Source organism: Culex quinquefasciatus, chromosome 3 (assembly GCF_015732765.1).
Source record: "Culex quinquefasciatus strain JHB chromosome 3, VPISU_Cqui_1.0_pri_paternal, whole genome shotgun sequence".
Classification (NCBI taxonomy): Eukaryota; Metazoa; Arthropoda; class Insecta; order Diptera; family Culicidae; genus Culex; species Culex quinquefasciatus.
The window spans coordinates 140,148,891-140,174,308 of record NC_051863.1 but is presented as its reverse complement, the minus strand read 5'-3'; the positions used below and the strand labels follow the sequence as shown (position 1 = coordinate 140,174,308).

The following is a 25,418-nucleotide window of genomic DNA, read 5'->3' as shown; positions in this document are numbered from 1 at the left end:
AACTATTTGAGCAAAAGACTTTCTACAGGTTGCATTTTATAGAAAATTGTTTTAACCCTTACAGGCCCACTAATATTATATTTTAACGTTTTAAGTATTACAAATCAGTTTTAACCAATTCCTTATGATTTTATGTGTTTTATTTTATCACCATCGTGTTCCCCAGACAATTTTACTTAATAATCAATGTAGACCTCAAACTAAAATGAACCATTGGCGAGATACAGCGATTTTACTAAAAAAAAAGTTTGATTGTTAAGTATTTCAAATTTACCATTGGTCATGTAAAAAAAAGTTTTCTCAACTTTAAGATGCTTTTAACTAGATATGCTCTTTTCTATGAAATTGTTCTTTTAAAAGATGTTTTATAACAAAAAACAGACAATATTGAATGAACCAAAAACAAAAATCAACATATTTAGTAAAAGTTATGGTAAATTGGTAAATTTAGATGGTAATAATATCATGTTAGACTTTTTACTAGGGCAAGATGTAAAACCCGATTTAATATCACCAGAGGTGAAATAGAGCCTTTCTTACAAAATGATGAAACTCCGAGTAATATATTGGTGCAATTTTTTTTTCAAAAACATAATGATACCATCCAGTGAGAATTTTACCTAAAGCTTCGAATCTTTTAAGGCTAAACCTCAAATGCCATTTTTTTTTATTTCACAGGTACATTATTTGTCGCAAGACATTTAAATTTAATTAAGAAAAACATATTAAATTGACATTATTAGAAAAAAAAATAAAGGGTACTCAGTCTATAATGTTAGTCTATGATTAAAAAAATATGTATCGCTATTGCACTTTGTCGATCAATTATGAGAAGCCAGAAAGAACACTTTCACGCGCAGCGTAAAACGCGCAAGCGTAAAAGCGCTGGCGTTGAAGCTTCGACTTGACGACTTGTCGAGCTTTCGACCGAGAACGAGCCGGGACTTCGAATTTGATGTTCAGTATATGATTTTGTATAAATCCAAAAATTTAATAGGAAAAATAGGGTAAAAATAAGACGAAAAACACTAAAATCGCTATATCTCTGGAAATACATTTTGGAAAAGCTTCAAATTATGGGCCCAAACAGTTTATGGCGCATGTTTTCGAATGGCTTTTTGTTTGAAACTGAATTCTTTAAATTTGATAGTGTTATCTGTAAAATAGTCCAAAAAATACCTCTAAAAATGGCTTTGACCACATTTACTGGTCGAAAATTGTGAATCGAAAAATAAAATGTTCGTCTCCGACCCCACGGCTACAGATCTGGCTTTTAAAAATTGTGGGTTTTACGAGCGGTTTTCCAGTGATGGAAGACACAAATTTTTATGAGCGGATACAGACATCGGCCATGTATTTCAGAAAAAGAGCTCTCAAAAATCAGACTTTGAGTTCCGGGTTTCGGGCGAAAATTCAATCGAAAGAGCGCATCTAAACCTTCAATTTAGTAATAGGATTTTTTCCTGGGACGAATCCTCGCCGGGCACGATTTTTTTTAGATTTCTGAAAAAAGCGTTTTTCCAAAAGCAAACCTTAAACCTTTCTTTTGTAAGAAAGGCAAAACCTTGTGGAAACTGAAGATTTAAAACTTTACCAACGCCCTACAACAATTTCAACGAAAAATCTTGAAATTTTCGGTTAATTTTTGTCAAATTTATCAGATTTTCACGATACAGGGATCAGTTTTTCTTGGTTCTCTATCTTATAATTATTTTCATAATAAGTATAATTTTAGAAGAGTTTATGTATTAGATAATGGTTTCAATTTAGAAACTCTCAATAATAAATATGTGACCAAAAATTTTATGAGCAATAAGTTATAGTAAAAAAATGCGAAAATGTTTTCAAAAATAATTATATTTTTTCTAGTTTAACAATGTGTTCAAATTAAAGTCTTAGAATAACGATGACCTTTTTCACTCTTGATGTTTCTTTCCAAGAATTCACCACCGCTACAACAAAGCAATCAATTTGCGACAGGTTTACGGGGAAAACACTCTTGACTTGATTGCTCCTGTTTCATCTCCATCTTGCTCCTACAATATAGGCAAACCAGGAAGGTTGCTCCTTCCTTGGAACGAGAGACTTGATTACACACAGCCCTCCGAGTCCCTAACAGAGATGTTTTATTTTGTGCTGAATTTTTCATTCCGTCATTCCAACCATTCATCGAATTCCAGTCGCCTCCAGTCTCTCTCCGGGGTCTGGCCTTAATCCCGGGTATTGAAATTCATTCGGTTTCCGACCTCCGCCACGACAAAAAAGCGAAGGAACCAAAAATTACTCCTCGTCCCGTGCCTTTCAATATCCGAGAGTGGTGCTTGTGTCCGGAAATAAAAGGACTGGATTTTCACCTTTTTCACCGATTGCGGGAAAGTCCCTGGAAAACGGCAGTTAGTCATTTTCCCTTTCACTTTCACGTCCTTCGTTTTCCCGCAAAATCCCGCCCGGAATACACCTCCACCCGGAAAGTTCATTTCCAATTCTTTGGAGGCTTTTTTCACCTCGTTTTATCGTTGTCGCTGTTCTGTTGCCACATCAGTTAGCATCAGCTGCGGTGGGCCCTGTTTGATGGAACACGTGAAGGCTCACAGCTAGCTGGCTGGCTGGTGGATGCTGTGGCTTGACTTTATTTATTGCGAATGAATAATTTAGTGTTGGTCTTGATGATGGGAAAATGTGAAATTCTTATGGTAAGAAGGGGGAATTTTAGCACACTGTTAAAGAGGGCTTTGTTGATGTTTAAATGGAAAGTTTGAGTCGAAAGCTAACTCTTGAGGGAATACAAGTTCTTATCAACACAACACAGTAGAAAAAATCGTTGGTAATTTTACATCAAGGATTAGGTACATCTTTTATGTCAGAAATGCTGTGTACCTATGAAAATGTGTAATTTTATCACTTTTCTTGTATAATGTCATTTTTTAAGTGTAAAATGTAAAATGTAAAATGTAAAATGTAAAATGTAAAATGTAAAATGTAAAATGTAAAATGTAAAATGTAAAATGTAAAATGTAAAATGTAAAATGTAAAATGTAAAATGTAAAATGTAAAATGTAAAATGTAAAATGTAAATGTAAATGTAAAATGTAAATGTAAATGTAAAATGTAAATGTAAAATGTAAATGTAAATGTAAAATGTAAATGTAAATGTAAATGTAAATGTAAATGTAAATGTAAATGTAAATGTAAAATGTAAATGTAAATGTAAAATGTAAATGTAAAATGTAAATGTAAAATGTAAAATGTAAAATGTAAAATGTAAAATGTAAAATGTAAAATGTAAAATGTAAAATGTAAAATGTAAAATGTAAAATGTAAAATGTAAAATGTAAAATTACATTTATTTAAGTTATTTTATGTTTTTCCTGAAATCAAATCAATAGAAACGAAAACAGTCTGTTTTTTTTTTGCATTTCACGCCTTCCACCCAAATCCAGACAGGATTTTTTCCGCAACCCCCAAAATACACTTCAACGCACACACACACACTCAAAGGAACGCGGCAATCTTATTACCGTTTGGCTTTCCTTTTTGCATAAGTGATGACGTGCCACCACATCACCATCTTCGCAGTTGTTGTCGCGGTCCCGTCCTTGCGGTTTTCCGCGTGTGTCACCTTTGCGTGTGTCTCCTCGAATGAAGATGTTTTGCCCTCGCGTTTCAAGAGGTGATTTTCCGTGTGTTGGGATTTACCCTTATTTTTGTTATCGTTTGGTTGGTAATGGTTTTATTGGCACTGACTTTGTTTTGATAGCAAATTGATTATCAAATTGGAAAGTATTATTAAGAACACCGTAAAATTCACATTGAAATAAAAAAAAAATTTATTATTTTTAAAGTTGTGATGAGCACAAAATATGAAAATTGCTGATTTTATTTAGGCAATTTTTTGTTCCATAAAATAGCAAACAAAATAATCTACCACCGCATCGAAACTGGTACGGAATTTTCGAGGAAAGCTGCCACCAGGTTGCGGCTAGAGCGTCCAATTTCCCGGGGTTAAAAAATTCCCGGGAAACGGGAAATTTTTAACAAATTTCCCGGGAAATCCCGGGAATTCCCGGGAAATTTGAAATTCATCGAAAATTATTCTGATTCTGCTTCTGTTTTGTATTTTGCAACAAAGTTGTATAGAGCAGCAACTTTAATGTTCAAGATGAGTGTGAGGATCAATTAATGGCTTGACTGCTTTAAAAAAATCATACAACTTCATTAAAAAATATACAATTTTTTTTTCAAATTTATATGCTGTTTTTCACAAAATATCATTTAAGGAGTATTTTTTTTTTAATCAAATTTTAATCAGAAAGTAAAATCGCCACAGCGCCACAACCATAAAAATGCTTTTAAATTTATCACTGCGACTAGTTCGAGGGAATATGTTTAAGAATGACATTGACACATAAAGTTAAAAAAAATCATACTGAAATGAAGTTTTTCATGGCAAAGAACAAGTCTTATTGGTTTCAGCTTAAGAATAAGTGAATAAAATCATAGAATTCATCTTACAAATCGAACTTCTCGTGGTTTTTCACTTGGAACACTATTTCATGAAATCACAATATTTTTAAAAATGTTTGGTTACCTCATTCAAAACGGTCCGAAAAATCAGGGGGCCAAAAAAATCTAAAAACTACAAAATTTCAACAAAATTAAATATAAGTGTAATCAGTTGAAATCAATTTAAATTGCCTTCTTCTCAATTCTGATCTTAGCCGGAGGGTAGTAATAACTTATTTTCAAATGATTTAACATAAATTTTCGCATAAAAAAAGTTACCAAAAATATAATTGTTTCACAGTAATGCATTCTGCTAAAACGCTCGACCAGACCTAAAATAGTTTATTTTCATTCCATAATTGTAATTTTTATTGCCAAACAAATAAGCAAGATCTATTTCAAGATGTGAATGGATCAGAAAAAAAAATATCAGAAAAAAAACCCTAAAAAGAAAATGGATTATTTTCTGCTATGTTCAATATGAACAGTGGATTGACATGAATAAAATCAAGTTAGGTTCTCGCATTATTTTTTTGTAAATTTTCAAAACATTGGGACCGAAAAGTTAGGAAAATGTTTACTTCCGCTTGAATTTCGGGAATTCCCGGGAAATTTACTAATTTCCCGGGAAACGGGAAATATTATTTTTCGGGAAATCCCGGGAATTCCCGGGAATTTTTTTCCCGGGACGGGAAATTGGACGCTCTAGTTGCGGCACGGTTTCCCACGACTGTTGGTCACAATCATGCTCAAATTGTGTACCGTTGCTGTTGCTCATGTCAAATGTATGTCATTGGAAGGTTTTGGTTAGTATTAGGGTGATACTTTTCACATTTGTATAGTTTTGCATGGAAAATATGGATTTAAATAAAATTTGGGGTCAATTTTATGTTTTTATGTCTGCAAAAAAAAAAACTCCATTTGGAGTAACAAATTTAAACAGCAGAATGCAAAAAAATCTATTCCTAATTAAATTTTCTCCACCCTAATGTGGCACATTGTACCGGTTCCGATGGTGGTCGCGGTGGCTTCGAGTTGTGCACACAATTTCATGGCACTGCTGGAAAATGGAATTGCAGAAAGCAAATTTCACAACCGGATAACGATGAAATTTGGCGCCGGGGATTTGAGGCCTGGCTGGTAGCGAACACAGCAAAAAATCCGATGGTAAAATCGCATGCAAAAGCATGCACATCACCTTCGTCAAAAAAGACACTTAATATTACCCGCTGCATGTAAAATTTTTGCAAACACAAAAAAAAGTTGCAACCGACGGGACTCAAACCCAGCACCAACAGTTAGGACTGGCGCCTTAGCCCGCTCGACCATCAGACCGATGAAAAATGGAAAGGATAAACGTATATGTGAGCTTGACATTTCGGTCAAGTAGGTTTCCCATACTGATGGGCTACATATTTCAGGGTGTAATATTACACAAAATTTCATAAAAAAATGCAAAATTTATTTTACACCCAGGCCTTTTACACGCAGCTGGATTACTACTTTATTTGCTGTGAACATAAAATCAACCAACTGATGCATTTTCTCTTGTTTTGATTGGGATGCAAATATGATGATTTTCGGAATTTAAAATTTTCAGGTTTCTAATTTAGTTTTTAACTGATCAGGTACAGGACCCACAATTCTATGAGGTCTTTTGTGTGTTCAGTTAAGAAATTTAAAAAAATATTAAAAATACTTAATTATATTCTAGATTCTGGAAAAGTAAGAAAATGTCGTACAAGATAATACATTTGCTTTAATTTGGCGGGCACTTCAAAATATCGCAAAAAACATTAACAAAAATTTAATGTGGAGAGTGGAAAATTGGAAGGTGGCAATTTATATATTTTTAGGTGTTATTTTTCATAGATTAATGTAGAACATATAAACATACACAGAAAAAAAATCATGGTAGTATTACATCTGGAAAGGGGTACATCTTTTATGTCAGAAAAATGTGAAATTTTACCTCTGAAAATGTGTAATTTTACCACTTTTCTGTTGTAATGTCGCTTTTTCAGTCTAAATTGAGGTAAAATTACATAATAAAAGAGGTATAATTGAATCTTCCAAAATTACACCTTCCAAATTTACACAATTTTTTACTGTGTATAGAAGGCAAAAAAAAAAAAAAAAAAGAGATGAGATGTTTTGAAATTTGTCTATGAAATTTGATTTGCTGCAAATTTATTCCTGTAAAGCTACATTAAAAGCAGGTAAAATTACACTGTTTAGTGATAACGTTTACGTACTTTTGTTTTGGAAAAAATAATGGTTTCCTTTTATTTAGAAAATCCATATGCCTACAAAGAAAAACAAAAGTTACATGGTTTCCCTGTAAAAAATAAGGTGATCTTACATCCGGGAATGGTGACAGATTTTGTGTAAAAAATGTGTAATCTAACTTCAGCAACTAGTAAAACTATCATCTGTGAAATTCCACGTTGCTACAAATTATTTTGTGTATAATCTAAAAAAGAGGTAAAATTCAACCAATCAAATTTTCAAGCTTCCAAAATATTTTTTTCTATTGTTAAGATGAATATTTTTTATCTACTCAAAAAAGCAAAGCAAAGCAATCCACTTTAACGACCCCCGGGTCTTTTGTGGTCTCTGTTGCAAGTTACTGCTCATTTCTATGCGTCCGAAGGTTATGTGTGGTGAGTCACCCAAAACCTCTTCTACGCGAATGGACCGACGTTTTACTTCCCCATCCGAAAGAAGGCCAGGAGGATAAGGCGGGAATCGAACCCGCGCCCCATAGCAACTTAGGGATCGGCAGCCGAAGCCGCTAACCACCGCGCCACGAGGCCCTCACCTATTATCTACTCAAATATACCAAATTAAACTGCTGGAATTTTTGTGTAACTTTAGATTGTCTCTAAAATATTAAATTTCAATGGTGTGAATTTCCTAGCTTACAATTAACCATCCCGTCACTCAACCGTCATGTAACTGCCAATGCTGCTCGCAGGAATGCCCTGACCGCGGCATTCCTTGCGGCCATTATCGACGCTCTCTAAAAGGTAGATAAATTGTTTGCCTATCCTGGGTGGGCCATCATCAGCCTGTCATATCGGCGGAGGAAGAGAGAAAACTTCAACAAAGCCATCAAATCCCTCGTCGCCAACGCTCAAAACGACACTGGGCTTGATTGAAGTAATTTTCCTTCGAAGTGCACAGTGAGAAAGTTTGAAAAATTGTGTGGAAAATCAGAAGCTTTTAAAAATTCCCAATTTCAACAGTGTTCAACTGATCAGCCCAACTTGGTCTCGTCCGTGGAGGTTGGGGTGGCCTCAGCTCTGAGTGACGAAAATTAGACTTCCGAGGGAGAGGAAAGCGCTATCGAGTGGTGCGGACGAGGAAAATCCACTTTGGTCGTGTCTCCGCAACAGGATCAGCAATTTTTCACAGAGGCCGCATGTCTTTGTTCTCTGGTTTTTGGAAGAGAGAAAAAAAACAAACGTGGGGATTTTCACTTCAGTTTTGGGATCCGGAATGGTTTTTCATGGGAAACAAAGGTCGGACCAAACCTAAATCTTGTTTACCGCTGGTCGGTGTGCTGTCCATCGGAATAACGAGCCCACGCGGTTGACCAGCTTTGTGAAGAGTGGGGAGAGTCTGTTGATGGCTAAGCTGGTTGGGTGGTGTGGTTGTTCCACGAACGTTGTGGACATGTCTGGGAAGTCCCGTCAAGCTTTTTCAACAGCCATGGGTGAAGCTAAGGAAACCGTAACGGATGGAGGAGAAGTTCGTTTCGAGCAGGATATTGAAAATTATGCACGGGAAATTGGTTTTCCCAGACCATTGAACAAATTTTAAGATTTGGAACAGTTTTCATGGTTTCGTAGAGCAGATTCTTAGAACTAGATTAAATAAAAATCTAGTTCCTTTCCCATAAAAAAATATCTCGACAAAACTTAATCTTCTGAAATTCAAAGCCTATCAATGTTAATAAATTGCTTTCCTTTTTTATCGTGTCCAGACAGGCCAAACTTTCTCGAACTTTTTCCTATTTCCCCTCCAAAAACGCCTACTATCAAATCCTCACAACGCAACCAAACTGAAAAGTAAGACAAATTGCATTTCATTTGCTTTTCTGGAGCCCACTTTCACCCGATATGCTGTAATCTGTCCTCGTCGTCGTCGTCGCCAACTAGTCGAAAAGGACCCTGGTGGGCGCGTTGGGGTGACACGATACCATCGGAAGGAAGGGTTGTCACTTCAGTGGCGAATCTCATCAAGCCCGTCGTAATCCGCTTACGTTCTGGAACTTGACCCGGAGCCCGGTTCCTGGCTGGACATCCCACGCGGGCACCAGCTGCAGCCAAGTGGGCTTCAAAATCCCTTGACCGATTGCTGGTACAGTTGAACCCCAGTGATTTAACACTTCGTCGTTGTCGTGCTATCTTGTCGCTCGTGCATTTGGGGCCAAATTGAGTTAAGAACGCCATTTTGTGCAGCTTTCGACCATCACTTTTTGACTTTCACAGATGTCACTCTTCGTATGAAAGAAGTTTCAATCTTGTCGTGCTACACAGCAAAAAATCCGATGGTAAAATCGCATGCAAAAGCATGCACATCACCTTCGTCAAAAAAGACACTTAATATTACACACTGCATGTACAATTTTTGTAAACACGAAAAAAAGTTGCAACCGACGGGATTCAAACCCAGCACCAACATTGAGGACTGGCGCCGTAGCCCGCTCGGCCATCAGGACCGATGAAGAATGGAAAGTATAAACGCATATATGAGCTTGACATTTCGGTCAAGTAGGTTTCCCATACTGACGGGCTACATTTTTCCGGGTGTAATATTACACAAAATTGCATTAAATAACGCAACATTTATTTTACACCCAGGCCTTTTACACGCAGCTGGATTACTACTTTTTTTGCTGTGTATCTTGACACACACTGAAAATTGTTGTAAGTGCTACAACTGGCCTAAGGGATTTCAGGTCAAAACGCGTTTGACACACGTACATGCCCGACTACCTTAAACATTTGTAATTATAACTAGGGACTCCGGCAACCAAATTCAGACAAACTTCGGTTCAATGCACAACATTTTCAATTGAACAATATTTCAAATTAAACAGTCTCAAATTGTCACATTCGTTGTTGTCCAACGAGCGCAGTCGTACTGTACTTCTAGAAAATCATCCCGTATTAATGGTGTACATGTGTGGGAAACTTCAAAAGGGCTTCCCACGTATTATTGTTGTATCTGGAAGATTTACTCTCGCAGTACCGATGTTCCGAGGGCACGAGCCTGGCGTTCTTGAAGGTGCTTACTGCTGAAGTGGAGCTCGTTCGCCGAGTGGTTGCAGAAAGGGAAATCCTGCAGCTGAAATATCACTTGGCTGAGATGTCTCAGGACTTACATGTAAACCAGACCCTCCCCAGTGAGGTTTGGAATCTAGAGTACTGCTGAGGATCCCGAGGGATGATGGTGCCAAGGGTGTGATAATTAAGTAGGGCGCAGAAATGCGATAAACAACGCCTCAGGGGGAAATTTTCCGGGGGATTTAGTGGCAATGTTGGACTTGTTCACGAATCCAGAAGTCGAGTTAATTACACTGGTGAATTAGTTACCGATTCAATTAAGCAATAAATTTCGTTCTTCATTAAAGGCACAGTATGAGAAGATGGTGTTAATTCTATAAATATTTCTATTTAATTTTATTATTTTTTTGTATCTGAGAAGAGTTTTCTAGAATGTTGAAAAAAAATCAAATTAAAATTTTAGTATTTTTTTGATTTGTATAAAAATGTGGCAATCAATTCCTTAAGTCAAGCCATTTTTCATCATAAGTTTCTTCATACAGACTAATAAGCATAAGCATAAGCATTAGCATAGGTGCCCACCCGCAGTTGCTACTCCGTTATTGACCAGGACCTCCAGAAGTTACATCCACGAGCCGTGGAAGATGAGTGGGTGCTATTTTTCCTCGCTTCGCAACTTCTCAAAGGCCCCTATCATGCTGATCAATACCGGCGCCGGCCACGACCAGTGGTAGAGTCACGGGGAAGTGGATGGGAATGTTAGTCCGATACTTGAGTGATAGAGACCGCCCAATCGACTGCTTCTCCGACAAAGTATCGCATGAGTTTTGAGGGGGTTAGTAGATGGGTATGAGGTCAGGATTCACGAGTGGCAGTGATGTGACCATGAGCATTTTGTTTATCGGTTCAAATTTTTTAAATCTTAGGCAGCCAGCTGCGGAAAGATAGATAATTGATTATTTAAAATGGTTTATTTTTATCAAACGCGTGCCAGCCGAGCAGTAGTGCTATGGGCTGGACTTATCAATATAATTTTACTGTTTTTACAATTTAGATAACGCGAACAAATTTCAAAAATAGTAAAAATGACGCTTTACTCTTCATAAAATCGATAGTTTGATGAGTTAATACTAAAACTGAAAGTTGGAATAAATTTTTACGATCATTTACGACGAAAATTATCGCGAAAAAAACGGACTGCGCGTCCCCAGAGGCACTGCACTTATGAAGGCATTATTCAATTATTATGACCAAACACCCCATGCTCACAAATAGCGACACAAAAGAGACGAAAATTATCGCGAAAAAACAGGACTGCGCGTCCCCAGAAGCACTGCACTTATCTCATCATAAGTTTCTTCATACAGACTCCATAAAAATTTGAGGGTTGTCCCTAGAAAACTTTCGAAAATCTGTTGCTCGAGAAGGGGTTTTCTGATCGATTTAGTGTCTTGGACAAAGTTGTAGGTTATGATTAGGACTATGCAGAAAAAAAATAGTTACAGAGTAATCAAATTATCCATTGAGCAACTCTCTACGAAATTGGCCGACTTCGACCATTTTTATTTTTTGTATTTTTTGATTTGACTTAAACTTTGTGGGGGCCTTCCCTATGACCAAATAAGCTATTTTGCGTCATTGGTTCACCCATACAAGTCTCCATACAATTTTGGCTGCTGTCCATACAAAAATGGTATGTAAATATTCAAACAGCTGTAACTTTTGAGTGAATTTTCTTATCAATTTTGTGTCTTAGGCCAAGTTGTAGGTATTGTTGAGGACTTTTGAGAAAAAAATAGGTACACGAAAAAAAAATTGCAAATTTTTTAATAATTTTTTTTCAGTTAAACTCAATTTCCCAAAATATTTATTTTTTGATTTTCGAGATTTTTTGATATGTTTTAGGGGACAAAAATCCGCAACTTTTGAGCAAAAACAAGTTTGACATTATTTTTTAATGCAAAATTGAATTTGCAATCGAAAAGTACTTTATAGATTTTTTGATAAAGGGCTCCGTTTTCAAGATATAGCCACCGAAAGTTTGATTTTAGCGAAATATTTGCAGTTTTTCAATTTTTAAAAATAGTGACCATAAGTGACCATTTCTAAAAATATTTTTTTTGAAAAGTTCAGAAAATTTGCTATAAAATTGTCTAAGAGACATTGAAGATTGGACCTCGGGTTGCTGAGATAGAGCCGCTTTAAGAAAAAGAAACACGAAAATTGAAGTTCTCAAATCTCACCAAAATAACCAACCATTTTCTAATGACGATATCTCAGCAACTAATGGTCCGATTATCAATGTTAATGCATGAAACATTCGTGAAATTTTCCGATCTTTTCGAAAAAAATATTTTGAAATCAAGACTAACATTTTAAAAGGGCCAAACATTGAATATTAGGCTCATTTAAAATGCTTTTCATAACTCGGCGGCAGATTTTTTGACCATGTTTCTCTATGGCTCAAAAGTTGCGGATTTTTGTCCCCTAAAACATATCAAAAAATCTCGAAAATAAAAAAATATGTATTTTGGGAAATTGAGTTTTAGTGAAAAAAAAATGATTAAAAAATCTGCATTTTTTTTCTTCCGTGTACCTATTTTTTTCTCAAAAGTCCTCAATAATACCTACAACTTTGCCGAAGACACCAAATTGATCAGAAAATTCACTCAAAAGTTACAGCTGTTTGAATATTTACATACCATTTTTGTATGGACAGCAGCCAAAATTGTATGGAGACTTGTATGGATGAACCAATCACACAAAATAGCTTATTTGGTCATAGGGAAAGCTGAAAATTCTCTAGAATTCACATTTTTGGAAGTTGCTAGTTTGAGACTTCAAACATTCTTCTTATTTGTATCAAGGTATCTAAAAATCTGTAGCAATAATACATGAATGAGCAATATAAATTTCCATACAAATTTGGCAGCTGTCCATACAAAAATAATACATGAAAATCCTAAAATCTCTATCTTTTGGAGGAATTTTTTGATCGATTTGGTGTCTTCGGCCAATTTGTAGGTATGGATAAGAACTACACAGGAAAAAAATTATGCACGGTAAATTTTTTTTGGTAATTTTTTATTTCACTCACTTGAAAAATGATACACGGAATTTTTTGATGATTTTTAATTTTACTTTTTGTCACTAAAACTTGATTTGAACACTATTTTTTTCTTATATGTTTTAGGGGACTTCAAATGCCAACTTTTCAGAAATTTCCAGAACGTGCAAAAAATCTTTGACCGAGTTATGAATTTTTGAATCAATAAAGAGTTTTTCAAAAAATCGAAATATTGATAGCAAAAAATGTCCAATATTTTTTTTATGTAAAATCGAATTTGCAATCAAAATGTACCCAAGTGAATTTGTGATAAAGTGCACCGTTTTCAAGTTACATTCATTTTCAGGTAACTTTTTCGAAAATGGTCGCAATTATTCATTTTTTTTAAATTAGTGCCCATGTTTGCCCACTTTTGAAAACAGTTCAGAAAAGCTGAGAAAATTCTCCATATTTTGCTCTTTGGAACTTTGTTGATACGACCCTTGATAGTTGAGGTATCTCAGCAACTAATGGTCCGAATTTCAATGTTAAAATATTGAAGGTTGTAATATGGAATGTTTGACCCTTTTGAAATGTTAGTCTTGAAAAAAAAATATTGTTTTCGAAAAGATCGGAAAATTTCATGACTGTTTGATGCATTAACATTGAAAATCGGACCATTAGTTGCTGAGATATCGAAAAAAAATTCCGTGTATCTTTTTTTTTCAGTGTAGTCCTTGCATATACCTCCTTGCCATACCTACAACTTTGCCGAAGACACCAAATCGATCAAAAAAATCCTTCAAAATATACAGATTTTTGAATTTCATATATTATTTTTGTATGGACAGCTGCAAAATTTGTATGGAAAATTATATGGTCAAACTAATGATGCAAAATGGCTTCTTTGATCATACCGAAGGCATCAAAAATGTTTCAGTTTGGTGTGGTTCACTTTGTTAGATGCTTGTCTCAGGAATTCCCGATGTTTTTTTTTTTCAATTTTCAGCCAACATATTTTCTATTGGCCGCATTTTTCGACATTACAAATATAACATTAACTATGCAATTTGAACAGCACTTATGCTTTCAATGATTGAAAAGAGTTTTTGATAATTAATGTAATGCGTCCATCAATCAAATCATTTGACAACAAAATTAGTGACAGCAAAGTGAATCAATTTTCAATTACATGGCCCACGTCGGTCAAACTGAATTAATATCAAACCCAGACATTCGTAATTTTCATATTTGTATTAATTTTTTCAGCCCTTTCCTCCACAAACTGCCATCATCACAAAAACTTTAATTTACACGCCGTCGCTCCACTAGTGGTCGTGCCCACCACATTCACACCGTTCCGGGATGTAATTGCAATTGTTTGGGGAAGGACGCTTTCACCCAACTCACCACAATAGAATCCAATTATAATTCCATATTGCCAACGGTCACTCGCGCACACATACCCATACACAATAAACGCACACAAACAAATTGTTAAGCGATTTCCGCCTGTTGTTAGTCTCCTTTTGTTGTTTTGCATGAATATTTTATTAATGAATAGTATTTTTTTTTGTTGCTTGCATCACTTTGCTCGTCTGCTTTTGAAATGTTAAACTTTTTTTTATTGTTAGCCGATGTAGCTGTGCCCGCTCATGTTCGAATAATTTACAGTGGTTTTTCCCCGTTGTTTGTAAGCTCTCTCTCTCTTTTCCGTTTCAGATCCGATTAAATGTGTCTCTGTGTCTCTGAGTGTAACTTCCCCAAAAAAAAGTAAAAATAAAAAAAACCGGGATACCACCAACAACCTTTCTCCAGGGGGCTAATACCAAATAAAATAGTAATAATAGTTAGCAATGACCAAAAAGAAAGAGAAGGAAAAGTGTAAGAGGGAAAAAGACGCTTTCTATTGTGTACATTAAGCTTTGGTGTGCTCTGTATGTATATGTTTGTGCGCCTTCAATGTGGGTGTATTTTGATTGAGCTACCAGAAAGAGAAAATAATCGTTCAACCCTCAGCAGCAGCAGCAGAAACCAAAGCAATCTCAGTGTTTTTTTCTTCTCTCCGTTGATGTTTATTCTGTGTCGATATGTGCGTTTTGCGAAAAAATTCTTCATGTGAAGCAGTTCCACGACGAATGACGAAATTCGGATGATTGTTACATGTTTTGTATTAATTTATTGTGATGTTTTATCGCTTACATGTTTTAATTATTTTGAAGGTATTTGAATTGTTTTCTGTGTTCAAATCTTACATAATTCGAAAGATTTTTTTTTATTATTTCATGTATTATTGTTCAAAATTTATATAAAAATGTGCTAGATTTTATCAAATAAGAATGGTCAAAAATGTGTTAAATGAAATACATATATTTAACATTCTTAGAAAAACATTTTATACCTTTTTGGGTGAAATCAACCTTGAGATTTCTAGATGTACCCTGGTCAGTTATTCATATGGATGTTGAAACGCACTTTTTATGATTCTAAGTAGGCCGTTTTGTCTTTCGAGAGTTAAATGAGTAGTTTTGTAACGAAATCGTAAACAAAATTATTTTTCAAATAAAAAGCTAAAATAAATTGAATACAAGCGGCTAGTCAACATTAAAGTGACTCACTATAACAAAAAAAAAATCACGAAAAAGACACTATAAATTCATTTATCATTCGAAGATTTTTATTCCTTATTTGGATAAGTTAAGGTAATTGACTAAACATTTCAGTCGAAAATTGTTCTAAAAACCTTTTTTTTTCTAATTCCGTTCTGAAAATACTTACTTTACGAAATCGCCTACTCATCATCACCTAAAATAACAGTGCAGAAAAGTTAAAAAAAACCCTGATTTGAGATGGAATTGCTCTCATTGCAATCGGTTTTTAGCCCTTCAAAAATAATCATTTTGCGACTTGTTGTGTAAAATATTGTTTTGATATCTTTACAAAATTACATACTTATTGTTTTTTCGATAAGTTTCAAACAACAATTTAGAGAAACTTATGACTCAAAATATATTTATATCTTCTTTGAACATCTAAAAATCAGCTTTAAATTAAATATTTTCTCCACTAGCCTAGTCCTTAAAATTAGTTTTTGCAATTCCACTGTGAAACTGTCAACTTTTCATGTCCTTCCTTTTAATAACAGTGCTGAGAAGTTCAATACCAGTATCGAAGAGTAACATTTTTCTATATATTTTTTTGTTTTGAACGATGAATTTACTAAACACATGAATGTTTAACATAAAATTCCATTAAAGAAGCGTTTTTCGGATTTGTAAAAAAATGTTGTAAGCAACTCGTTGCAAAACTTGATTTTTAGTAGTTTATGCAACAAGCTGCAAAAAGAGGATTTTTTCAGCACGAGTCGTACATTTATACAACGAGGTTCATCGAGTTGGATAAATACGACGAGTGCCGAAAAAATCAAGTTTTGCAACGAGTTCCATACAACATTTTTTTCAATTTCGAAAAACACCCATTGAGTGAAATTTTAAGTGGAATTTTCATGTATTTTGTCAATAAATCGTTTAAATCAAAAAAATGTTGAAAAGTGTTACTTTTCAAAACAAGTGCTGAAAAGTTCAACTTTTCAGCACCCATTTCAGTGCTGAAAAGTAGAACTTTTCAGCATTTATTTTGAAATGTGTTGCTATTCGATTCTGTTATTTTTGGTACAGAAAAGTAGGCTATTTCGTCGTTCAAGAATGACAGGAAAAGTAAGTAGTTACACGACGGAATTGCAAAAACAATATTTCAGAATTAAATTTGTTATGCAGTTTTCAATATACTTCTCAAATATTGAAAATGCAAAATGTTTTTCTTGTAATGTGCAAAAAGATCATTTGTAAGATGATTTTCTTGGTTTCCAATTGCTCGAGTTTCGATTTTCCGAGTAAAGACACAACAATTTTAAAATCATGACTTAAAGAAATTGTCAGTTATTAATTGTTGTTTACCAGTTTTCTTCAACTGTTTCAGCGCACAATCAGATAGCTTTTCTATTTCTTGATTGTATGTCTAGTTTCATTCAATCTTTTCAAACCGCTGAACATCAGAAGAAAACTATTATTAAGTTCTTCTTGCTGAATATAGGCATAAAGTTTAATTTATTTTGATAATGATTATAATTAACTTTACATTTTTGATTCATTAAATTATTTTTGTTCGTTAAAAAGTGTTAGCACTAGTTTTTAGGTAATTTTGAAACACAAATAACAAAAAAGTATGAGTAAGAAATTGACCTGTTTTTTTTTAATTATTTTAAGTTGAAAATGATTTTAACCAATATATAGTTTTAAACATATTTTCAACTATTTAAAGAATGTTTGGACTAAATTTTCATAACAGAAGTTAATTTGGGGAATCCTGAAAAGGTTTGAAGAAAAAGGATCTAGCTGAGATCGAAATAGGATTTGGAAATCAATGCTTGGAATTATATTTTAAAAACGAAACAATCTTTTCGCTAACAATCGTGGAACTCGCTTCCCAGAAGAAACTCTTCGCCCGCACATCGATCTTAGCTTTTCGAGGGGGGTTAAAAAATCGTGTAAAGCTTCAAGCCCAAGCCCACAAGCCAAGCGCGCAATCAAAGACGGAAAATATTCCAAGAAGCCAATTTAAACAACGACGACGAAGAAGCCTTAAAGTGTTTTGTTTATTCGACGGGAGGTAGTTCAACAGTGGAAAACCCCGGCACTCATCAAAGGAAAATAGGCAAATTTCCACGAGAATCGCCTCGGATTAGCCAGTTGCGGAGAGGGAGGTCTTAGCGCTGGAGGGAAAAGTCATCTCAAAATTAAATGATTGCCCCGAGCGAGGCTGGCAAAGTGAGGCCCGCCGACGAAGAAAAGCTGCTGCAGCCTCAACTAATTATTACGAAAAGTGGAAAAGTGTGGTTCCTGCTCGAGTGTTTGAAAGCGCCTCTTCCCAGCCCAATTTCGTTCGGTCCATTTGAAGTGTAAAGTGTGGCTGGGTCTGGAAAAGGAGCTGGAAGTGCTGCAAGAAGAAGAAAATTAATTTTCATTTTCCCTCGAGCGAGGTGGGAGGAAAATTTGTGTAACGAACGATTGGTTGCCCCTTGGTGTATCACCATTTTTTTTTGTAAATAAGCAAACCGTCGATCAGATGTACAAAATCATTTCCCCTGAAAATAATCATTCATAAGAAACAGAGAGAGAATCGATTGGAGTTAGATTGGTTGTCGTTCGTGTAGTCCACGTGAGACAGACAGAGTTTCATGACGCTGGAAAATGCTTAAACAGAAAAGGAATGCCAAACCGGTACGTGGAAACATAAACCTGCTTTTTGCTTGTCGAAAATTGATCTCTTTCCCCCCCTTTCACCCACCCCACCACCACTCTATTCTATCTCCGCCTTGAAAGCAGAGTATATCGTTGCGTTCTCCCACCCAAGTTGATTGAAATTTGGATTTTTGGTTCAGTTTGGAAAACGTCCCCACATCTGCAAAAACAAATCTTCTTCTTTTTTGCCCTCACCTTCTGCATTGCTTGAATTCTCTCTCAATCCTCCTCCTAATGTTGTGTGGTGCGTTTAAGCTATTTCTCTAATTTTGTTCGTGACCTCATCGACTTGTTTAAGCTCTGCAAGTAGGGTGGAGTCGGTGGCAGTGAGTTGGATTTATATTTTTAATTTTTCTATGATTCAATTAACCTATTAAACTAGTTTTTTTTCTCGAGTAGAAATACCCGTCTTTTCAAAAGTTTGTATGAAAATCAGATTTGGAGCTTCCAAACGGCTTTTAACACATTTACATATCCCAATCTCTATAATAGATAGATTTCCCAGAATGTAATTTCCCAGAAATCCTTTCGCAATTCCTCAGGATGAATCATTTTCTACAAATATTTGCTGCTGTACCCTTTTGAATATTTTCAAATCTTATTGGAAAATCTCTCTAAATTGCATAGATCTTGTAATATGTACCCTTCTTTCCATAATTTGTTGTAATTTTCATGAAAAATAAAAGTAAACCTCAATGAAAAACAAAACCAAAACCAAAACCAAAACCAAAACCAAAACCAAAACCAAAACCAAAACCAAAACCAAAACCAAAACCAAAACCAAAACCAAAACCAAAACCAAAACCAAAACCAAAACCAAAACCAAAACCAAAACCAAAACCAAAACCAAAACCAAACTTCTGCTTCCTTTAACGTACCCCGGGTCTTTTGTGGTCTCATTTCTAGGCGTCCAAAGGTTATGTGTGGTGAGTCACCCAAAACCTTTGTATTGTTATTTTATGTAATTTTTCATATCCGAGTGGTTTCTTTTCTGAAAGCCAAAACATTAGTTAACCTTATTTAAATTTGTTTGATTTCTTCATTTATTCAAAATAACAATCGACGACTCCACCCTACCCCACCCAACGCCCCCTTTTATCCTGTTGAGCTTTTGGCTTGCGTGTGCTGACAATTGGCTTTTCATTTCTGTCTATGCTAAATTTTCGTCTTCCATCCCCTAAAATTCGACCTAACATGAAATCCACCTTACCCTGTCTGTGTAGCTCTACCAAAACCGTTTACATGGGAAAACTTTGATTCGCTATCCTGACCAGTGCTTTGAGAACTTTGACGAGACCTGAGCTTGTTATGCTAAACACGGCATTTCAGGCGTAGACCGAGACAAATTCCGATGAACGTTGATGGGCTTTGAACTATGTGACGAGTAGAAGAGCTGAGGCCAGAATCGGAAACTGACACTGGAATACTTGGTTGGTACTTTTGAACATTTTGGTTCAAGATTCAAATTCCAATCTCGAACCACATGTGAGAGTTTTCAAAGGTGGTTAGAGCATGGAATTTGAATCGTTTTGCATTGTTTGACATTTTGTTTCAGAGAAAGTTGATCCTCGTTGAATTCTACAAAAACATTTAAAAAATGTATGGCATTTTAAAGCAAACTTTCACAATTATCCCTTTAAAGAGGACCGCATAATTTTCCTGCTGTCTATCATAGGCAAAACGCTTTGAGGTACCACCAAAGTCCCGTTCGCTTGTGGTGACTTTTTAGCGTATTTTAATGTACTTATTTTCATTCATGAAGGAAGGTTCCGAAAAGTTTTTTTTTTTGTGTTGTGACATTCATTAGGACCTTTTTGGAGCGATGCCATAATTCAAGTCTCAAAAAAAGGTCCGATTTAGTCCCATCATTATCACTTCCCGGAGCAAATTGGGATTGATGACGGAACAAGGACAAAAATAATTGGAGTCATTTTTTGCTGTCTGCTTGAAGATAAAGGGACAACCTTTAGCGTTTGGGTGTATTTTAGTTCAGAAGTAAATGTATTCGTTTGAAGTTTTTATGTTTTGCTCAGCAACATATCAATTTGTTTACTGAGATTTGTAGCATTGTTCAAAAATGATTACATTACATTATTTGAATTTTCAATTACAATTTTATGTTGTTGTTACGATATATTGTTTTAAATGTTTTTCTTGTAAATTTTTTTTAAATATTTTATAACAATTTCACCACCAAAAGTAACATTTAGGGCAAGTTAGATTTAATCAACAGTGCACTTTGTTGCTTTTTTTATCTTTGAGGGCCCCAGAATCACGTGAATTTTGAATTTTTCAAAAATAGTTTGTCTGGACCGAATGCATACCTCCCAAAAATTGCATGCAATATATAAGAGAACCGAACCGCACTAATTCTCCATACAAACTTTGGAAAAATAATCAAATCAATTTGAAAAATCTCTATTCATAAAAAGTTAAATTTCCATAATCCTTATTTTTTAAATTATGTCTTTTTTGCTCCTATAAAACCAAAAATGCAACTTTTGAGCTGTAAAGCTGTGTGGTCATTCAAATTAAATAAAAACCTGAAGATAAACCAAATTTGCCATCGAAAAGTATCTACATTATTTTAAAACAGATTGGAAAATTACAGAAACTTTTTTTGGGCCTAATGCCCAGCTTATAGTTATGATTCTATTTCATTTTGTCACATAGATTTAGTATTTGAAAACAGATTCCAACTTCAGTTTGGCAATTGATTTTCTTTAAATATTTTTAATTGTTAAACTAAATTCATTGAGTAATTTCAAATATTTTCTTTCCAAATGTTGCCCTTGAACTTTTTTTGTGAGTATGAGTAAATTAGCTTCTATAGATAAAGCTTGATTTTAAGTTTTCTGAAAACTTAAATATCGAATAAAATCCAGAATTGATTTTTTTTATATATTTTGAAAACATGAATAGAATATTGAAATTGTAAAAAAAATCCAAGAAATTTTGAGTAAGGTATTGCAATTAAAAAAAAAATAGTCCCTTCAAACAATTTGCTTAAAATAAAGTGGGAAAACATAAAATTATACAAAACTGAATTTTCATTGAAAAGAAACATTGAAATATTGACCACTAGATTAATTAGCATTGATTAAAAAATTCAATATCAATAGTAGCAAATTAAAAAGGGAACTCGTCAAAAACATTTTTTAAAGAATTCCTTGATATATTTTTAAATTCTTGTTAGAATAATTACAGCAATTATATTTTAATCGTTCTTTGATTTAAAATGATGATGAAGTTTTAAAAAAAAATAGGAATGAAATTTTAAATTCAGTTATCTTTAATTTTTTGTCATGAAACGAAGTTGATATTTTTCATGGACTTATTTTTGTTTCTCTGCTCTGAATCATAATAATGAATTTCCATTATTGAAGTATTTTTTTAATATGTTGTTCAGTTTCTGTGTTACAAAAATTGCCAATTGTCGTTTTTTTTTTAAATTAATTTAGAATTTTTTTTTTGGTGGCTGATATTTAGTTTTCTTATAGAGAGTTCTTTGTTTGAAATCATTTTTTAGATAAGAAATGCCTATTATTTGAGCTTTCTGGAAAAGTCTAGAAAAAGTTGGGAATTTGAAAATGGGATTTAAGTGGTCACTCTGTAGTTGCCAAGATTTCGTTTTTTTCTATAACTTACCTTGAAATGGCTGTGAACTGAAAACGGTTGTAAATTTGATTTTACTTATAGGATGATTTGGAGAAATTGTTAGGAAACATCTTTTTATTTTTTTTTAAATAAGAACATAAATTGTTAACTTGATTTAAAATTTCATGAGATGTTTTATCAAAAATTATATCAAAATTTAGTTTAAACAATATTAATAATTAATTATTACTACTAAACTGATTGAAAATATAATTACATATTTCAATTAAAATGTAATAAAAGATAAAATTGAAAATGTAAATTATAATTTTATTAAAATTGATTTTAAATTTAATTCAAAATTAAATTAAAAATAAATCGAGCAATGTTTTTTCATACTTCTTCGTTACACAAGGTTAGTCCCTTCTTTTGGTCCCCAAAAAATATTTAATAAAAATTTCAATTTGCAAGCATTTTTTCTTATTTTTGAAACAAAAATAATATTATTACAGCTATGCTGCTGACACAAAATTGGCTAGTATTAATGAAATCCAGAAATATTTTTTTCTAAAGTTGATGGTCATTTTCAGCCTGTGGTACCAAAATCTACTGAAATATTAAATTGGCTTTATCATCGAGTATATTTACATCAATAATAGTTTAACAGTGTATTCAAAATGAGCTATTTTCCCAAAATTCCGAAATTGGATTTTTTTGCTGTTTTTATTTTTCTAAAAAAATTTGGGGGCCTTCCATATGACCAAAAAAAAAAACATATTGTGTCTTTGTTTCACTCATACAAGACAAGTGGCAGCTGTCCATTTAATGGTGTGGAAAATCTGTATCTTTCGAATGAATTTTCGGATCGATCTGGTATCTTCGGCAAAAAATAATGCTGAAATTTTTATTTGAACTAAGAACCTCCATCAGACATAAATACTTCGTGATGAAAACTTAATTTTAATTCTTGGTTTGCAAACCGATGTAAAAATACAAAATACTGTGTAATCTCTGGTAGAGAGAATACCTGACAGGATAACATGTTTTGAAATAAAAATAAAGAGATCAGAATATCGGATATTTTTTTAAAATGACATTGCATTGTTTATTGTTATTGTTTATTGTTACATCTTTTTTTTACCTTGAAACATAATTGGCAAAATAAAAGCAATAATCTCCAATCATAAAAAAAAACTTGTTTCAAAGCAAAGGCCACCTCTTGATGGCAATCCATTCAAATCCTGCAAGCTGTGCCATTCATTTTGCCTGCAAATCCAGAGATTATCACCTAATTGGAAAGCGGCTCATAATTAAAAGCAGAAGGATCTTAACGCTCTTCGCCCCTCATTGTCAGTCGCCATTTCACTAAAGTTTACCAGAAAAAAGTAAAAAAAACGATTGTTTGGCCCGGAATAAAATGGCACCAGTCGTCGACAACAGCAAAAAAAGGGGGCCAAAAATCTACCAGACAATATTTTTTGCACTAACGCTGAAAAGGATGTTCCAAAGGAGAGTAAAACATTTCTTGAAAAACAAAAAAGGCCACTTTTCAACGAAAAAAGACCTATTTACAAGGGCAGGTTTATTAAAAGTAGGAGTGGGGAGAAAAAAAAGGAAAATTTACTCTCCCTTTCAGTCGTAGTCCGAAAAAGGAAACCCACCACGGAAGGGTCTCTCCGATTTGGGCAGGCCGAATTCGGCACAAAAGGTTGTCTGGCTGGAAGCCCAAGGCATGACGACCCTCCGCCCAAAAAAGGACCCCAGTTCACTCAAAATCAAGATTAAATGGTTTCGAGCTGTCGGATGGTGAAGCCCAACCCGGAAAAAGGCATCTCTTTCTGAAAATGGTGCGTTTAGAGGAAACATCTTCATATCTCTTGGAAAGGTGCTGTGCTGTTCTCATAACGTTTTGAATAAATTATCATTTTAAAGTTTTGCGATGGATGGATTAAAGTTGGAAAATTATTTGATGAAATTTGATAATTGTAATTAACACATAGTTTTCTCCTGGGAATTAAAACAGAAATTAGTTTTTAGTTTTGCTGACTCGATCGAGATTTTCTCCAATTTATGTAGAACCCTTTTTCCGAGATTGCAAAAGGCCAAAGGGATTATCATGAATAATAGAGGTTACCCCCGGATAGACACCTGGAAAAAGGTGCGCCAATAAAGCACTACATAAACCTAACCTTGGAATTGAACCGGAAAGGACAGTACAACTGTGGAAGGTGGAAAGTTAATCAATTTTGCCAAACAATTCTTTTTTCACGGCATTTTCCCACGATTTTAATTCGAGTGAAGCCAGCCAGCTGCTGCTAGCTTGCCGGGTTGCCCTTTCAAGGTTCGAGGAAATAACTCAAGTTGAAACGGAAAAGTTTCCCCGCTTTAGCCTTCATGACAGAGATACATGAATATTGCATGCCTCGAATTGATTGTCATGAATAAACAACGGAATGATATGGTGGTGCTTTAGTTCTTGGAGACGTACCGTGAAAATTGAGCTTTGGATTATTCATTAAGAAATACGTCGTCCACTGATTTTAAGAGGTTAACAAGTTTTGGTTTGAAAAAATATATTCTATGAGCCTACAGTTCTCTATCAGTTATCTATAAAAATATCTTGCAGATATTTGAATATAATAGTTTGAATTTAAAATAAACATGTTTGATTAATAAGTTTGTTCAAGATTAAATTGTGGAGTACCCACCACAACCATTATTGAGCCGTAAAATCGTTCGCTAGCAAACACAAATAAATTCTAAAATTGTTTGCTTTTGTCACCTTGGCGTCCCCCGCAAGCAAAAGCTGTTTTTTCCTGGAGCAAACCACCTGAAGCGGATTTCTTCTCAAAATTATTTTTAGTTCTGCCCCCCTCCACCACCACCACCAACGCGTAACAACAATATTGGACTACAAACCTCGGAAGGCAAACATCGCATCATCAGCAGCCAGGAGGGAATCCGGCCAAGTGCGAGCTTGTTTGTGTTTCCTCTTGCACAGAAGCGGCGCAATCCTGGTCCTGGATCTGGTTTGAGAATCACGCTTTTTTTTTTTTGCTAACAGGCTTCATCTCCGTCTGCTGGCAGGGAACCTTTTGCCGGAAGCTGTAGACATAACCAACGACGACGCGTCAGTGGGTTGTCCGGGGTGATGATGACCTGGGATGGAAATAGTGCGTTAATTGGATCGTTACTCTTTGGTTGATGTCTGATTTATTCTATTAATAGACGTTGCTGGGATTGATTTGTGAACCTTGGAAAGGATTTGAAGTTTTTAATATTTTAATGGTGATTGTTAAGGAATATCCGTTCAGCCTTTTTTCAAGAATTATTTATCTCCAATTTAAGTTCCCTCATCTTGTGAAAGAAAGTTTAAACCAAACAATTTATAGAATGTCACTTTTTATTTTACGAAATTGGGCATATCTCTGTTAGATTGTACCAAAACTGATATTAGTGCGTCCGAGACAGAAATCCGGGGATTTTTCCAAAACCGGAATTTCCCGAATCCCGGAATTTTTCCTTTTTGTCCCGGTTTTCTCGGGTTGATAAATATCAATGTTTTTTTTTTAATTCATTCGAATTTCTTTGTTAATAAGTAAGATTGTTTCAATCTAATAAAAAAACACTTGAAAGTATTTTGTTTTTTTTTTTAAGAACATTGAAACTTTTTTTATT

General features: G+C 34.5%; 1 protein-coding gene across 8 annotated transcripts in view; it reads left to right on the top strand.

The window, feature by feature from the left end:
• The window catches only part of LOC6047935 (transient receptor potential cation channel trpm), a 222,908-nt gene that overhangs the window by 28,067 nt on the left and 169,423 nt on the right, over nucleotides 1-25,418 (top strand). For 4 of the 8 annotated variants that reach the window (XM_038259301.1, XM_038259305.1, XM_038259308.1 and 1 more), the window contains exon 1: nucleotides 17,535-18,122. The exons of 2 other annotated variants lie outside the window; for them this stretch is intronic. In XM_038259301.1, coding sequence (XP_038115229.1) covers nucleotides 18,093-18,122 — 30 coding nt within the window. In that variant the 5' untranslated portion in view covers nucleotides 17,535-18,092. Of the gene's footprint in view, nucleotides 1-17,533; nucleotides 18,123-25,418 lie in introns of those variants that run through there. 2 more of the 8 variants (XM_038259295.1, XM_038259294.1) reach the window with 1 other exon arrangement.